We start from the raw sequence: 14541 nt of genomic DNA on the forward strand, positions 1-14541 counted from the left end.
ATTTTTTAGAAAAGCCTCGAGGCAATTTAAAGATAATTGATAACCGTGACTCAATTTAGGGCTTCAGGGCCGACTAAACTAAGGGCTGATATGTACGCACCCCATGCTGAGATTTACGTATATTTTGGGAGGGCGCGCTTTGTTTTTTCTTGGACGCGCCGAAGCAGAAGAAGCGGCCGGAAAAATTTAACACTCAGAGGAGCTTGACCTGAACATCACCACTCTCCGCCTAACAAATCATCGGCCATACATAATATACAATGCAGGCTCCAGTAGTGGTCATGAGTGAGTAATGAATTTGATTTGCTGATTGTTTTTGGACATAACTGACGCAAGAGCAACCAGATGCCGGCGGCGAGCGCCAGACTGGCAGACGCGCGCAAATCTCAAACATCACCGCAGCAAAGACGTGAGTTTGTACAAGATCTTGTAATGCCTGAGTTGCAAATTTGGTACTAATTTTGGTTCTTTTTTTTTTACTTGCAGTGTGGCAGATATCATTCGGACATGCCTGGGGCCCAAGGCCATGCTCAAGATGTTGCTTGACCCAATGGGGGGTGAGTCGATCTCCCATCTTTGGCATATTTCCAGAATGTTTAACAATTTCATCAGGTATTGTTCTCACTAATGACGGTCATGCTATTCTCCGTGAGATCGAGGTCTCACATCCGGCAGCGAAGAGCATGATTGAACTTAGCAGGACCCAGGACGAAGAAGTAGGCGACGGCACCACAACTGTCATTATTCTTGGTATGCATCAATTTACTTTTTTTTTTTTTTTTTTTTTAAATTGATTTTGGTAATGCTAATTTAATTTACTTCTTTAGCCGGCGAGATTCTCGCTCATGCTTATCCTCATGTTGAACGCAACATCCACCCGGTCGTGATCATCTCTGCATTCAAGCAAGCACTTGCTGACGCGCTTGAAATCATCAACGAGATCTCAGTTGCGGTGGACGTGAACGATGACAAGCAAATGTACCAACTCATATCGGCATCGATCGGTACGAAATTCGTGTCCCGATGGTCACCACTTATGTGCAACCTTGCCCTTAAGGCAGTTCGCACGGTCGCGATCGAAGTGAATGGCAGACGTGAAGTTGACATTAAGCGCTACGCCAGAGTTGAAAAAGTACCCGGTGGCGAGATTGAAGATTCCCAAATTTTGGACGGCGTCATGCTTAATAAGGACGTGACTCACCCGAAGATGCGAAGAAGAATAGAGAATCCAAGAATTATTTTGTTGGATTGCCCGCTCGAGTACAAAAAGGGCGAGTCTCAAACAAACATTGAGATCACAAAGGAAGAGGACTGGAACCGGATTCTGGAAATTGAGGAAGAACAAATCAAGAACCTATGTGACACCATCCTGTCATTCAACCCTGATCTGGTCATCACTGAAAAGGGCGTGTCCGATTTGGCCCAGCATTACTTGCTCAAGGGAAACGTGACCGCTCTTCGCAGAGTTAAAAAATCGGACAATAACAGAATAGCACGGGCCACGGGCGCCACGATCGTCAATCGCATCGAGGACCTTCGTGAATCCGATGTTGGCACGCAATGCGGCCTGTTCAACATTGAACTTATTGGTGACGAATATTTCACGTTCCTGACTCAATGCCACGAGCCGCATGCGTGCACGATCTTGTTGCGCGGACCTAGCAAGGATATCTTAAACGAGATTGAGCGCAACTTGCAAGATGCCATGGCTGTTGCCCGCAACGTATTTTTTGAACCCCGGTTGTCACCTGGTGGTGGTGCCACTGAAATGGCGGTCAGTGTCAAATTGGCTGAGAAGGCAAAGAGCATTGAAGGAGTTGTGCAATGGCCGTATCGATCCGTGGCCGAAGCCATGGAAGTAATCCCGCGCACGCTTGCTCAGAATTGTGGTGCAAACCCGATCAAGGTGCTAGCCGAACTCAGGGCAAAGCATGCGCAGGGCTTGCATTCGTTCGGAATCAATGGCGACACGGGCAAGATCGTGGACATGAAAGATTACGGTGTTTGGGAACCAGAGGTGATCAAGCTGCAATCAATCAAAACCGCGATCGAGAGTGCCTGCCTGTTACTTCGCGTGGACGATATTGTGTCTGGTGTTCGAAAACAAGGCGAGAAACGTGAGGGACTGGCCGGCCCAGAAGAAGGTGCAGCACAGGAGTAGAATTTTTTTTCCCTCTCCCTCAATAATTATGTGTATAGCCCTTTTTTTTTTAAAAAAAGCCTTTGTGTAAATTACTCATCAAAAATTATAAAAACAAATAAAAAATCTAATCCTACATTATGATACAACATCAAAAAGCCCTTTTAGCTGTTTTGTTACATTACTGGATCGGTCATCTTATCGGTCCTCTACTATCCTCTTAATTGTTGCCAAGCTAATCATGACATGCTTATGCGCTTTTAATGCTTCATTCCATCTTGCCCGAACTTTTTCATCCTGTTTTAAAACGGAAACGTACTTGTCCAAATTATCCAAGTTTAGTAAAATGGCCAAACAATTTTCTCGATCTGCCGTGCCCCGTTCGGAGAAGTACAGTGTCATTTTCAGGTTGTAATCGTTCCATTGTTCCTGATATGCAATCACGCGTTGCCAATACGCACTTAGTTCTTCAGCTGTTGGGTTCACGCTATTTTGGGGTACTAACGGTGGCACCGGTGATTGAATATCAAACACGACCGCCGAGTCATGGTAGTCTATCGCGGAAGGGTTTACGGTTGCAGATTGCTGAGTTGCTGTTGCTGCTACTGGTTGTTGCTCGAATGACGTCTGCTGGTCGAGATTTGGCAAAATTGGAGCCGTCCTGTCAAACGGAAGGTGTTGGTCTGATACGGTTGGGTTATTGATGTTATTGTAAGGTGCGGTTGCATGTAATGGCATTGTCGGCATGTGCGATCGAGGTGACCGCATTGGCACGTCGGATTCTAACGGCCGGGTTGGTTCAGCTCGAGAATTAAACGGGTACTGCTCGCCAAGCTCGGACAGTTTGAATTCTCCATTTCCCTGAGTAAACGGTGGCACGGTTCTAAATAATCCCAAGTCGTCAAACACTTTTGAATTTTTCAGGGCATGCTGGGATCGCATGCGAGCCCGTGCTATGTTCCTTTGCGGGCTTCGGTTCTTGAGTTTTGCATTCAAAGTCGTGGCAACGGCTTCGTCTTCAGTTTCATCTTCATCGTCAAGATGACGATTTTGCTGGTGCGGCTGTGGTTGTGGTGATTGTCTTGGTAGCGATGTGTTGGCTTGCTTGGTGGAAGCAAAATTAATTTTTTCCATAAACGGGACTGATCTGTCCCGAGTTAAATATTCTTCCTCGTCAGTATCAACATCATCAATTTCGACTTGCTGCGTGCGAGTGGAAGTCGGGGTGGGACTTGATGATGACTTGGTGCCATGACCTTCTTTATGTTTTCTGCAGATAAAACGTTCAAATCAGTCAAATGTCTGCAAAAAAAAAAAAAACTTACAATTTCTCGTCATTATTTTGCTTGTTCTCTTTGACATTTGTATTATTTGCTGACTGTGTCGTTGTTGGCGTATCTGACTTCTTTGGACTTGCCGGCGTGGGCGGTCTGTTAGCTTTTGAATAAGCATTGCTCTTCATGGCTGTTTTATCGTTTGCCGCATCTGCAGTTGGCCTGGTGCCAGTCAAATTTTCACTATCTTTTCTTGCCGTCGGCGCCCGCTTGGGCAGTGATCCAGTAAATTTTGTATGCGCGTACGCGCTCGTCTTTCTCGGAGATTCCGTGTAGTAGTCTGTATATAGCTTTGTATTGTACTTTGGAGTCGCTCTTGGGTTTGTTTTGGGTGTCGGCGTGCCAGGCTGTTGTTGTTGTTGTTGTTGTCGTTGTTGTTGCCGGCCATGGGATCGGCCGAACGAGGTTGATGGCGTGCCGTGCTTGTCATACCACCTGAACCCGCTGCCCGGCGTCGAGGGCTTGTATGTTGAACCATGCGCGCTTGCCGAACCAAACTTGGCAGTATACGGCGTTTTCACCGGTGAAATGTTCACGCCCCGTGCTCGGTCATACATGGTCCTCTTGGCCGGGTCGCTCAAGATCCCGTGAGCCTGCACGATCGATTTGAACTTTTCATTGTATTCCGCAAGCCCCTGGTTTTTATCTGGGTGATATAAAAGTGCTAATGATTTATATATATATATATATTTTCAGTTTAGCGCGTCATGGTAAATTTGCCGGCCATATTGCAATAATAACTCACCGAGCTTGTGATATGCCTTCCTGATTTCGTCTGACGTGCAGCGGGTCGAGGTCAAGTTGAGAACAGCATAGTAGTCCACTGAAATGTTCTCCTCCGGTTTCATTCTGCAAGCCAAACCTCAATCAGACTTGGCCCAACAAAATTCCCCCAAAAAATAATGCAATTGGCAGAGATCTAAATCCAGGGAAAATTTCAGCCATCATTGATTTCTCGGTTGCGCTTTGTTTACGTTTGAATAAATAGATTACCCGGCCGAACCGCTGCGCTCATCTTCAATTATCGCCAAACCCCGCACTCTGCAATTGCATGTCCAGGTTTTTCTCTTTTTTTTTTTTTTTAAAAAAAAATCAGGCATAAATGGCAAATGACGGACGACGAGACTCAAAGGTAGCAGCGTACATTGTTGCGTTTGTGGTCTCGCCCGAGGAATACTACAACTTAGGGCGAGTCGTGGCCAAGTGCCAAAGCAAGGCCAACAATGGTCAGGAGTTGGCACCTCGCTCTGTTCCATCCACGTCTGCGGTTGCGATTGCTCAAGACAACGTTGGATCATTCTTTTTATCGTATATATATCTATATCTGATATTCCAATTTAATATGTCATCTCAACAACCTTTAAAGAGCTGACCACATTTTAAAGACTCTGGAGACTGGCCACCCGTACCTTCGGCGGCACGTACTCAATTCTGTTTTGCATTGAGTTTCTTCAGTCAATCAAGACAAGGTTTGTTGGTGTCAATTTAATTTATTTGTTTTCTTCACAAAGGTGTTACTGACCTTGTATGTAAAAATCAATCAGAAACAAGCCGCAAGTGTTGAGCAAGTCACGATCTAGAGCTGCACGGACGGCTGCGCTTATAGTGGCATCATACCGGATCTTATTCACGTTTACCACAAATATCAACAGCAACATTTACTTACCTGAAGCGCGCCGTTTCCGTCGAAAACATCGTCGGGCCACAAGGCTTCTCAAGTCCCCGCTCTTCCCCGCGCTAACGTCAGGGTTGGCATCCGGCTTATTCCTTATTCACTTGCCTGCCGGCACGACCCGGTCCACAATCACGGTTTACAGTGTTGCATTAGCAGCCGAATATTTGTTTAACGCAATCACGCTTAAAAAACAGTTTGCGTTTTTGAAGGACAAGGTCGGAGTATGGATCGTTTTCCCGTTCTCGCTTGCCCAGTTGATCCACACGTTTGTGTATGACAATGATTGCTGCCCACCAGGGTTTACAAATTTTGCGTTTCGATTTGCGCCATTGAATATTTCTACGCAACCAAGTTCTTTCCCATCCGAGTTGAAATATCCAACGCATCCAGAAATTTTGGACGCGCTTCGAGATATTACGGCGAGCAGTTATCCGTAAGCAATATGAACATGCGAACTGGTTATTTTTATGCTTAAGCTTAAGCTTAATAAGGAACATAATAGCTGACTTTGTTTTATTGGCAGACCTTTTAATTCTCCAATTCTCTATCCGGACTCTTATTCGTTGCCTTCTCATTTCAAGGAAATTGAAAACATTGTTTCACAGGCACACCCCGGAATATCACATTTATCATGTGCACTTATTCATCCTGACGATGATTCATGTATCAAGTCATTCACCAATTTTGCAATTCATCAAGCGTCCTTGTTTTCAAAATATATCGCAGCTGCATATGCGGTTCTTGCGATTGTCAAATTTCATAAACTCAAACTTCAGTGCGTCTTTTTTTTTTAAGGTATACCATGTAACTAAAGTTAACAAAGTTTTTTTTCTGTATAGTCCTCGAGCCGGCTTAATTAACCTGGCCAATCTTTTCGTACGATCGACCTTGTTTTTGTCCATGACGACTTCTACCGCATGGTTCGGCGTGTGCGCGTCACAATCTCTTTTGCCAGACAAATTCATCCCAACTTATCGTCTCAAGATTATTGGATTTGTGGCAGGCCTGTGGGCATATGTTGATCAATTTGGTGGCAAGGTTAAGTACATGCCGTTCGCACGCATGGCAATCGAATCATATTGGAAAGTTTTGGTCAAGCATGGCAAAATTCGACCGATTCGGAATGGCGACGTGATTGTGTTTGCTGCATCGTTTGCCGTGATCATGTCAATTTTCGATAAAAGTCCAGATGCGATCGAGAGCAATATGGGGGTTAAAAAACTGTTGGCCGTTATCAGCGGTCGCAAGTTGACTGATGTCATTCCTGCATCGAGCTTGAACTCGCCCCAGGATGAAAAACAAGACCGGAAGAATTAATCGATTAAACATATATATATATATATATATATATATTATGAATAAATAACAATATATGGTTGAACAAGCAATCGGTAATAAAAAATTAAATTTCTAAAATACTATACCACTTCACATCCCCATGCAACTCACTCCAACCTTCGTAACAGAAAAAAAAAATGCTTATAGTGTAACTTTCAAAAAAACTCAACAGAGCGCCTAGATCCCAAAAATAAAATAAAATAAAATAAAATAAATCCAAGAAAAGAAATAATAAATTAGGATAGCATCAACGCCTTGGTCGAGTGTACGACCAATGTTGAAATCCATAGAAAATAAAAGATCAACCATTCAAAAAAAAAAAAATTATTCAAATGTCCAATCATAGCAATCCTGGCAACCTTGCCGGACCTGACAAGTGGGCACGGTATCGTTTAATAACATCATGTCAATAATCGGTCGTATCCGATGATTTGAAATTGAAATGTGCCATTTTAAATCGTTTACCGTGTCATAAATGCATTCCAGCCCGGAATGGCACGCGGTTTCCATGGCGTACCCGCCCAGCCAGCAAACCGACGTCGGCCCGTTGCACACGCCCATGTAAATCGGATCGGCCGTGTTCCCAATGTGCCACAACGTGGTTTCATTTTCTGGAATGGGTGGAAACGGCAAATGAAGTCTTTTAGCTGCCAATTGCTCGCCTGGTGATTCAAACGCAACCGTCGGTAGCCCGTACGTTCGACCTAACAACGAAGCCATGGCACCACCGAGCGAATGCCCGGTTGACCAAATATTCGCGTTTGGATACAACGATGACACGTTGCGATATATGTCAAGCAATGCCCTATAATAATAATCTTCAGAGTACAGCTCATTCTCGAGGCAGGACTGGGAGCAAGTGTTTGCCTTCGTGTAACAATCGCAAACCGTGCGCCATAAGTAACTGATTCGGGCACAACAGCATGAAAAAAGTACGTTATCGTTTACTTTATCGGATGATACCGTATCACCATCACTGTGAAAAACGGCAGCACTTGTTCCCTTGGTGGCAATAATCACTGTTGAGTTTGATTCGTCAGCAAAGATATGACCACGCAATCCGTTCGAATCCCACCCAAACTTGTCGGTCTATAAAAAGTTCAATATCAGATTTCAAAAAAAAATAAATAAATAAACATTATAAAGCCTGTGCATGTTAGTCTTACATCGTTGTATGGGTATCCGATATCCATCCAGTCATTGCTTTCTGGCGTATCCACGTAAGCATCTGCCGTCATCTTGGCAAGCGAGACCAGCGTGTCCCGGTCGGTCACGTTCGGAACCATCATTTCCTCATGAGTCCAGTCAAACTCAATCGCAACCGCTTTTGCCGTGCTCGCGTATGCCAGATACGACTCAATAAAGTCTGGATCCCGCTGGGACAGATGCGTAACCGTTCTGGACACGCTGGATAATTTCAGGGCTTGCTCTCCAGATAGCAATCGATATGACGGTGAGATATCCATTCGTCGATGAAGCTTCGGTTGATCTTCAGTGCCATGATGGAAAATATGCCGCAGCGTGAATCCCGTGGCGTACGGCGTGCCTTGTTGACTTGCCGGCAGTCGGCCAGGCAGCGGACCTTTCCCAATAAAAGGAAGCTGCAACGCTGAGACAGCAACCGAATAAAAAAAAGTACAGAGGTACAAGTATATAATGTTCATTGAAACCATGGTGATTGATGAAAAGCTCACCAGCTAAGTGAATACTGGCCAGTTTTGGTTGCTCAACCGGCCGACAACTCAGGGGAAGGCCTAACCGTGACATTTTAGCGACATGTATGCCATTCAATTTAGCATTTCATTCCACCAATTAATCTATGATAGTCAACAGCTACGAACCCTTTCATGATTCCAACGTTGGCTTCCAATGTCGCAACCGCATATTTCACGTTGAAGTGCTCGTTTCAATGTCTGTACGGCTCGTCTTGGTATCGGCAATTCAGCAGTACTAGCTTCGCTCGTAAGCACAAGGCCCTGCCCGCGCGACCATCAGTGCCGGAACATGAAATTGAAGAAGTGTTTATAAAGGGAGGGTGTGTAATGACTTGTATTGTGCAACTAAATTTTTTTTTTCATTATTCTGATTTGCCAATGTTTTATTTTAGAGGAAACGGTGGGCAAAAGGTGAACAATTAATTGGCTTGATTGCCCATAAAACGCAATTAATACTAATCGACAAAAACACAGATCAACAAGACAAACAGCAAGGTTCAACTTCGTCACGTTCCTACTGGACTCGTAGTGTCAAGTCAAGTTTCAAGATCGCGTGAGCAAAACCGGAAAGCAGCAAGGTTATTATTAGCAGAGGAATTGCAATTTCGTACCGATCCGGCAAACAGCAGGCGCACGCTCAAGATTGAAAAATTGCAAAAGCAAAAAGAACAGCAAAGGAAAAAAGCAATGAAACGGAAAAAAGAACGGGACGTGGCAAAGGATGAGCATCATGATGACCAACCAGAACCTGCACAGGACTCGCATGAGACGTTTAAAGCCGAACCTTTTGACAACTTTGGTTCTGATATGGAACAGTTTCTTAGTCAAAAGCTAAAGCTATCCAAAAGATAATTTCGAAACAAAAATAAAAATTTAAAGACTTGAAATAATCCGTTTCAGAACAAAATAATAATCTATAAAGTACTATACCCAGCTGAAATAAAAAAATTTTACTATATTACCACAAAGAGATTACAACAGCCTTTGTACCACAATCCAAAATAAAAAAAAAATGAAAAAAAAATTACTTACAATAAAAGCGTGCTTTCAAACAATTATAATTTATAACAAAAAATGCCAGTTAAAAACTCTGAGTGCGATCAGGCAATAAAAAACAAAGTCTTACTTTCTTGCTTTTCTTTTTCTTCCCCGATAAGCCTTTAATTCTATAAAAAAAAATATACAAATACAAAGAATGGTATGCCCATCTTGATTACAGCTTTCAAAAAAATTATCATCTGCTATACTGCTTTATTATGACGCCCTTTAACGTTTTATTAAATTAGTAAAAAAAAAACCTAAACATCAGCTGAATTACACATACTTTGATATCAACCAATTCAACACGGCATCCACGTTGGTCGCTTCCTTGGCCGAAATGGAATAGCAAGATACTTCCCGGTCATCGACTGCTTTCAAGTTCATAATCTCAATAATCGAGTCCACATCATAAGATTCTGGCAAGTCGTTCTTGTTGCCCAACACGAGAACCGGAATGCCTTCTAACGATGGCTTCGAAATCAACGCCTCGAATTCCATGCGTGCGATCGTCAACGTGGCCGGATCAGCAGAGTCAACGATAAACAAGATCGCGTTAACGCCCTTGCAATATCGTTCCCACATTGATCGGAAGCGAGGTTGGCCGCCCAAATCCCAACTGTTTTGACCGTTCATGTTAGGAAAAAAAAGCCAATGTTGCAACTATCATGACAATTTTGCCGCGCATGAAAAAAAAAAAAAAACATACCATTTTATAGTGACCCGACCTTTGCGAACGCGTTTCATTGAGAACCCAATAGTTGGGATTGAACTTTGAAGTCATGTTAGCATTGGAGTGTTGACCGAGTCATAAAGCCAAGGCATACTCAGCAGTAAAATTTCCTCCCTATGAGATTCAAATTAGCCAATTTATTATTCATCGCTTAAATATTGAGGAAAGAAAAAACATACGCCGAGGACTCTTAATAACGAAGTCTTGCCTGCGTTCTGCAGACCAAGTAGCGTAATGTCCATCTATAATCGCCATCGTCAGCGCCACTCGGCACCTCCATTAATACCGCATAAGCCGATTTAACAAGCATACCTCCGAAGCCCTACATGATTAGCAAGTTTACAACAACACAAGAATCCTTCAAACTCACCAAAACAGGGATAGGATGTACTCATAGAACCGCCAAAATAAAGACGCCATGGCTGCCTTGTTGAGATTATGCACGCTATTTTTTTTTTTCAATCGAATAATGTCAGGAATAAAACCCGCCTTCAAATCAATTGACCCCCGCCTAGTAAGGGACCGGGCTGTCGCTGTTGAACAAGATGGTGATTGTGAACGTGAGCTTTATTATACTGCTGTGCTTATCGGCCTGGCATGACTACTGCACTTGTGCTTGCAGTCCATCAGCGCCAAATCCAAATTAAGCGCAATATCACGTGATGACTTTTTTTATTAACGCAAACGCTGGCAGTGACATTCACGTGATGTTTTTTGCAAAAATAAATAATTAATCTTAAATTCCCAATACAAATTACGTAAATTATTATTATACATTATTATAATATTTTTTTAAAAAACATTGTCGCAGGAATGTCGATACCCCAAGTATGGGGCATGACCCGTCTATTTGAACGGCTCTTGCAGATATCGTTCTATAAATTTGAGATTGCCTTTCGATAATTGATTTTTAAAAATCTCCATGACATCCTGCGCCACTTTCTGAAAATGAAACGCTTTCCAGACATTTCTTTATTATATCCAACTACCAAATGTTGATTCAATACAAAAATAAAAAGCAAAATTACATATAACACATGAGTTGAAAGGGAATACTGAAATAAAAATTTGGCATTCACTCGAGCTAAATATCCAATACTTAATTTTTACCGAAGACTTGAAAAATCGAGTTACCCCTCACTCTATTCACACAATTCTATCCCATTTCTCATCAAGGAACGCAAATGGACGCGGAAGAACGCAGATGGACGTCCAAGGATACAAATGGGACACAGGCATTCGGAGTAATATAAATATCAACTGAGAAGAGCGCAATGTATGCATCTGCAATATGAAAAAATCAATCGACACAGACGGACGCAGATGGGCACAGCTGAGAACAGGTCGGCATGGCTTAAACATGTATAATAATGAAGTTCATGCCGACTTTGCCCAAGTGTGGGCACTATCCTGCAAAGACTTCGAGTAAATACATCCAAGACCACAAATTTTAAAAAAAATTTAATGAATGCGTGTCACAACGTCTTGTGTTGAATTCATGGATTTTATAATGGATTTTTATTTACAAGAATGCTTTTTTAATTTAGAAAGTGTACTGTACTATGTACTTATCAAATAAAATAAAAGGCTCCATAAATAGGCAACTTTATTTACAAATAAATAGAAAATATGAAATATTCTATATGACATGACTAAAAAAAAACATCAAAATATGAATGTATCAATTTAGCAAGGAGATAAAAAATTGTTGGAAACTTACTTAGAATGTACTGATCCGATTACATCATAAAAAAAGAAAAACCATTTTTTAGAATTTAAATAAGTGTAAATGCAAATAATTTGACCGAGGTATTCAAAATAAAAAAATGTATCACCCAGGCCGGTTTGAAATATCTATAACATGTCGTTTCGCCCCCGACACTTCGCTCTCCCAACTTTTGCATCACACAGAGGACTTTGAGCAAACACAGCAAGCAAGTTTCCAGAGTTTTTGTTTAAGCAAATAAAATCACCAGAAAATACCCTAATAACGTCAGTTCAAACTCATTCAGCTAACAACATGAATCCGCCTGTGTCGTCGTTGGCTTGCCAAAAAGGCCCGCTAAATATTTTCAAACGGCGAACTGCGTCTGTTCAAGTTTCACAATCATCACAACATAAAAAACCACAGAGAAATATTTCAACAGCCACAGCCGCATCAGGAGCAGGAACGCATCATTCACTCACGTCGCCTGCTAGATCATGGTCTAAAGATACCTTGCCACATACCCCTAAACGAGTCCACTTTGCAGAGGTTGATCAAGTGTTTAAATATGATCCTGAGCCAATCGGCAAAATCGTGGTCATCAAAGCCTGTCGTCATCGGTTATGCCGGCAATGGGTGCAAGACAAGATTATGCCGTGCAGACCAAGCATAAAACCAAGGCGGCAACCAAATTCAACAGCAAGCGCAGTGCGCATTTTTACCAGGAACTCGGACTTAGTTGTCCGGTTGATGATTCCAGGTCGTCCAGCCGGCCCGTCAGTAAGGGCTTCATTTGCTGTCATATTTGTTAGTTTTCTTTTATAAAATGGTTTGTGAGTTTGCATATGGCGGTTGGAATGGAATCGATACCAGGTGTAAATAAAGTAAGGTATAAGGTAATTAACCAATTCATGTTGTCAATAATACATTCTCATTCACTTATTAAGTTAATTCAGACGTTTTCTTGAGAAATAATTCAACTGCGCTTTTTTTTTTTGTTCAATGGTTCGCATTAAAGTCATCAAAATCACTTCAAAATTATTAACTTTTGTTGAAAAAAAAAAAGGAAAATTCATTAAAATGGGAGACAGACAGTACTGTATTCTCTAAACACCGCTTAATGGTCACTACCAACATTTTCGTTAACCATACAACGAACCATACAACGGTGGCTACTCGTCTAACGCTTGCGACCAATGAGAGCTCGGTTTTTTTTTTTTTGGGGACGCGATTTGTTGAAGCGCATTTCACAACATGCACTGTGTACGTGTTGACGAATTTCCATGCATTATAACAGGCCAAGCAATGCAAACAAAGAGGAGTGTACTTTCTTTACGAATCATTAATTTAATACTTGAACTGTGTAATATGTGACAAGAAAAACAAAAAGAATACCAAAGAGTGATAATAATAATAACAAAACTCTTGCAAAAAAAAAGACCCCAATGAACGATGCAAAAAAAAAAAAAAAAAAAAAGTGAAAGTGAATGTGAATGTGAAACAGGCAAAAGATCGGTCGGTGTGCTCCGAAAGTTCTGCACGCACTGCCGGTTCACTTTTGTTTTTATTTTTATTTTTATTTTTCTTTTAACTTGTCCCCACCTAGAAAGCCTTGGTTTTACTTATTGTCGATTTCCTTAAGCTTGTCCTCGACCTTGGAGACATGTCGTTGCAATTGAAGCAAATCCTCGAGAAGGAGCGTGTTGGAGTCCCTGTAGATATCGATCACGTAGTAATATCCAAACAAGCCGGTAAGAGTCGTGCCAAGCAAAAATCCAAAAATCGCACCTCGGAAACCGCCAACGGCTTTCTTGGTCTTGATTGGAGCAGCGGCGGGGCTTGAGACGTTTAACCTCGGTGCAGAGGATGAAAGAAAGCGACCGGCAGCCAATGGCAATCGTTGGCAGGCAATTGGTGATCGCAATAAGGGAAGCATACTTTATGTTTCAAAAATAGGGCAATTAGCTTAAACTGGCTTCACAATGATGCGACTGAACTTGAACGGATGCTTTTGTGGGGTTTGGCTGCAATAACTTCAAAGTTGGTTCATATAACGGTTGGGTCAGGTTTTGTCCAACGTTTGTGTCCCCTGGCCGGGTAACGCACAATATATTACATATAACTATCCCAGGATACAAGGTAAAAATACAAGAACAAAAAAAAAAATAATAATAAGCATGCTGATATAGTCTCACTTAGGTGGTGTGTCCAAACCCAGCTTGAGCTCTGGCTAATCGCGTCTGCTCCTTCAGCTCCTTTATGGGGCCATTTGTAATCTCGCCTATTGTCGTATCGTAATACTCCACGTCACTAGCCTCACTTTCCGCCCTGGCTACTAGTTGCCTTAAGTTTTCAATGCCGCCGTATAGTGTGCTGCCATTTCGTGCTTTGTATAACGATGGCGGGATAATCTTGTCGCTGTGATACGCCGAGCCGAGCACCTGCTCCATCCATTCGTGATGCCGCGCGTACCGCGACGCCGAAATTTCGCGGGCTGAAATCGTATCAAGATCGTCTGTGGCTCCTATTATATCTTCATCTTCAAGTGACATTATTAATTGCTGGTGTGCCGTAAATGATGGCGGCGGCGGCGGGTGCGGTGGGTTTGGCCCTGGGATCGCGCCCGGTGGCACCTGGACTTGGCCAGGACCCGGTCTTGCAAGCAAATGTGGAGCGGCCGGGCTTCCCTGTGCATACTGAGGAGGCCCATCAACGCGCACGCGTTTGGCTGCTGGAGATCCCGGTGGCAGTTGAGGAGGTGGATGATGGTACATGGTGTTGTCTACCTTGCCAGTTGAAAAGCGGTCTTGATTGCTTCAAATCCGGCCAAGCGTGAACCCTAAAGCCCTGGCGGTGTATTTTT

The 14541-nt window shown here is 42.7% G+C and overlaps 9 protein-coding genes across 9 annotated transcripts; 4 read left to right on the plus strand and 5 right to left on the minus strand.

Moving 5' to 3' along the window:
- Positions 1 to 96: 96 nt before the first annotated feature.
- On the plus strand, positions 97 to 2250 carry V1514DRAFT_27708 (chaperonin Cpn60/TCP-1 family). Its single transcript, XM_066924941.1, has 5 exons — positions 97 to 285; positions 346 to 409; positions 487 to 557; positions 613 to 750; positions 828 to 2250. The coding sequence occupies exons 1-5, from the start codon at positions 261 to 263 to the stop codon at positions 2159 to 2161; spliced, it is 1632 nt and encodes a 543-aa protein (XP_066784296.1). The 5' UTR covers positions 97 to 260; the 3' UTR covers positions 2162 to 2250.
- V1514DRAFT_328563 (uncharacterized protein) lies at positions 2191 to 4415 on the minus strand. Its single transcript, XM_066927190.1, has 2 exons — positions 3466 to 4415; positions 2191 to 3410 (listed from the first exon to the last, which is right to left on the minus strand). The coding sequence occupies exons 1-2, from the start codon at positions 4029 to 4031 to the stop codon at positions 2339 to 2341; spliced, it is 1638 nt and encodes a 545-aa protein (XP_066784297.1). The 5' UTR covers positions 4032 to 4415; the 3' UTR covers positions 2191 to 2338.
- A 153-nt stretch (positions 4416 to 4568) lies between these two features.
- Positions 4569 to 6500, plus strand: V1514DRAFT_328564 (uncharacterized protein). Its single transcript, XM_066927191.1, has 5 exons — positions 4569 to 4782; positions 4860 to 4943; positions 5019 to 5582; positions 5673 to 5924; positions 5989 to 6500. Exons 1-5 carry the CDS (start codon positions 4577 to 4579, stop codon positions 6464 to 6466), a joined length of 1584 nt encoding a protein of 527 aa, XP_066784298.1. The 5' UTR covers positions 4569 to 4576; the 3' UTR covers positions 6467 to 6500.
- Positions 6501 to 6811: 311 nt separating this feature from the next.
- Positions 6812 to 7953, minus strand: V1514DRAFT_278599 (Alpha/Beta hydrolase protein; the record flags this gene model as incomplete). The annotated part of the gene is made up of 2 exons (XM_066924990.1): positions 6812 to 7576; positions 7654 to 7953. The coding sequence occupies 2 exons, from the start codon at positions 7951 to 7953 to the stop codon at positions 6812 to 6814; spliced, it is 1065 nt and encodes a 354-aa protein (XP_066784299.1).
- A 222-nt stretch (positions 7954 to 8175) lies between these two features.
- Positions 8176 to 9200, plus strand: V1514DRAFT_305025 (RF-1 domain-containing protein). The gene is made up of 4 exons (XM_066925643.1): positions 8176 to 8265; positions 8314 to 8522; positions 8595 to 8613; positions 8677 to 9200. Exons 2-4 carry the CDS (start codon positions 8335 to 8337, stop codon positions 9052 to 9054), a joined length of 585 nt encoding a protein of 194 aa, XP_066784300.1. The 5' UTR covers positions 8176 to 8265; positions 8314 to 8334; the 3' UTR covers positions 9055 to 9200.
- Positions 8960 to 10576, minus strand: V1514DRAFT_328573 (P-loop containing nucleoside triphosphate hydrolase protein). The gene is made up of 7 exons (XM_066927192.1): positions 10344 to 10576; positions 10286 to 10295; positions 10153 to 10215; positions 10068 to 10087; positions 9950 to 10012; positions 9527 to 9859; positions 8960 to 9466 (listed from the first exon to the last, which is right to left on the minus strand). The coding sequence occupies exons 1-7, from the start codon at positions 10391 to 10393 to the stop codon at positions 9457 to 9459; spliced, it is 549 nt and encodes a 182-aa protein (XP_066784301.1). The 5' UTR covers positions 10394 to 10576; the 3' UTR covers positions 8960 to 9456.
- A 1417-nt stretch (positions 10577 to 11993) lies between these two features.
- Positions 11994 to 12503, plus strand: V1514DRAFT_319179 (uncharacterized protein; the record flags this gene model as incomplete). The annotated part of the gene is made up of 1 exon (XM_066925925.1): positions 11994 to 12503. One exon carries the CDS (start codon positions 11994 to 11996, stop codon positions 12501 to 12503), a length of 510 nt encoding a protein of 169 aa, XP_066784302.1.
- Positions 12504 to 12956: 453 nt separating this feature from the next.
- On the minus strand, positions 12957 to 13744 carry V1514DRAFT_27952 (uncharacterized protein). The gene has a single exon (XM_066925015.1). The coding sequence runs from the start codon at positions 13612 to 13614 to the stop codon at positions 13297 to 13299; it is 318 nt and encodes a 105-aa protein (XP_066784303.1). The 5' UTR covers positions 13615 to 13744; the 3' UTR covers positions 12957 to 13296.
- On the minus strand, positions 13722 to 14475 carry V1514DRAFT_328581 (uncharacterized protein). The gene has a single exon (XM_066927193.1). The coding sequence runs from the start codon at positions 14450 to 14452 to the stop codon at positions 13874 to 13876; it is 579 nt and encodes a 192-aa protein (XP_066784304.1). The 5' UTR covers positions 14453 to 14475; the 3' UTR covers positions 13722 to 13873.
- Between the last annotated feature and the right edge of the window lie 66 nt (positions 14476 to 14541).

This window comes from Lipomyces japonicus (genome assembly GCF_038497905.1).
Source record: "Lipomyces japonicus strain CBS 7319 unplaced genomic scaffold V1514scaffold_12, whole genome shotgun sequence".
Lineage (NCBI taxonomy): Eukaryota > Fungi > Ascomycota > Lipomycetes > Lipomycetales > Lipomycetaceae > Lipomyces > Lipomyces japonicus.

Bases quoted from the DNA above. Each gene is read 5' to 3' on its own strand.
- V1514DRAFT_27708 (XM_066924941.1), top strand. From the start codon at position 261: ATGCAGGCTCCAGTAGTGGTCATGA. The intron at 410-486 runs GTGAGTTTGTAC...TTTTACTTGCAG, and splicing joins AACATCACCGCAGCAAAGAC to TGTGGCAGATATCATTCGGA. The intron at 558-612 runs GTGAGTCGATCT...CAATTTCATCAG, and splicing joins GTTGCTTGACCCAATGGGGG to GTATTGTTCTCACTAATGAC.
- V1514DRAFT_328563 (XM_066927190.1), bottom strand. From the start codon at position 4,031: ATGTATGACCGAGCACGGGGCGTGAACATTTCACCGGTGAAAACGCCG. The intron at 3,411-3,465 runs GTAAGTTTTTTT...TTTTATCTGCAG, and splicing joins CAAAATAATGACGAGAAATT to AAAACATAAAGAAGGTCATG.
- V1514DRAFT_328564 (XM_066927191.1), top strand. From the start codon at position 4,577: ATGGCAAATGACGGACGACGAGACTCAAAGGTAGCAGCGTACATTGTT. The intron at 4,783-4,859 runs GTATATATATCT...CACATTTTAAAG, and splicing joins GTTGGATCATTCTTTTTATC to ACTCTGGAGACTGGCCACCC. The intron at 4,944-5,018 runs GTTTGTTGGTGT...AAAATCAATCAG, and splicing joins CTTCAGTCAATCAAGACAAG to AAACAAGCCGCAAGTGTTGA.
- V1514DRAFT_305025 (XM_066925643.1), top strand. From the start codon at position 8,335: ATGATTCCAACGTTGGCTTCCAATGTCGCAACCGCATATTTCACGTTG.
- V1514DRAFT_328573 (XM_066927192.1), bottom strand. From the start codon at position 10,393: ATGGCGTCTTTATTTTGGCGGTTCTATGAGTACATCCTATCCCTGTTT. The intron at 10,088-10,152 runs GTATGTTTTTTC...TGAATCTCATAG, and splicing joins CGTTATTAAGAGTCCTCGGC to GGAGGAAATTTTACTGCTGA. The intron at 10,013-10,067 runs GTATGCCTTGGC...ATGACTTCAAAG, and splicing joins GGAGGAAATTTTACTGCTGA to TTCAATCCCAACTATTGGGT.
- V1514DRAFT_27952 (XM_066925015.1), bottom strand. From the start codon at position 13,614: ATGCTTCCCTTATTGCGATCACCAATTGCCTGCCAACGATTGCCATTG.
- V1514DRAFT_328581 (XM_066927193.1), bottom strand. From the start codon at position 14,452: ATGTACCATCATCCACCTCCTCAACTGCCACCGGGATCTCCAGCAGCC.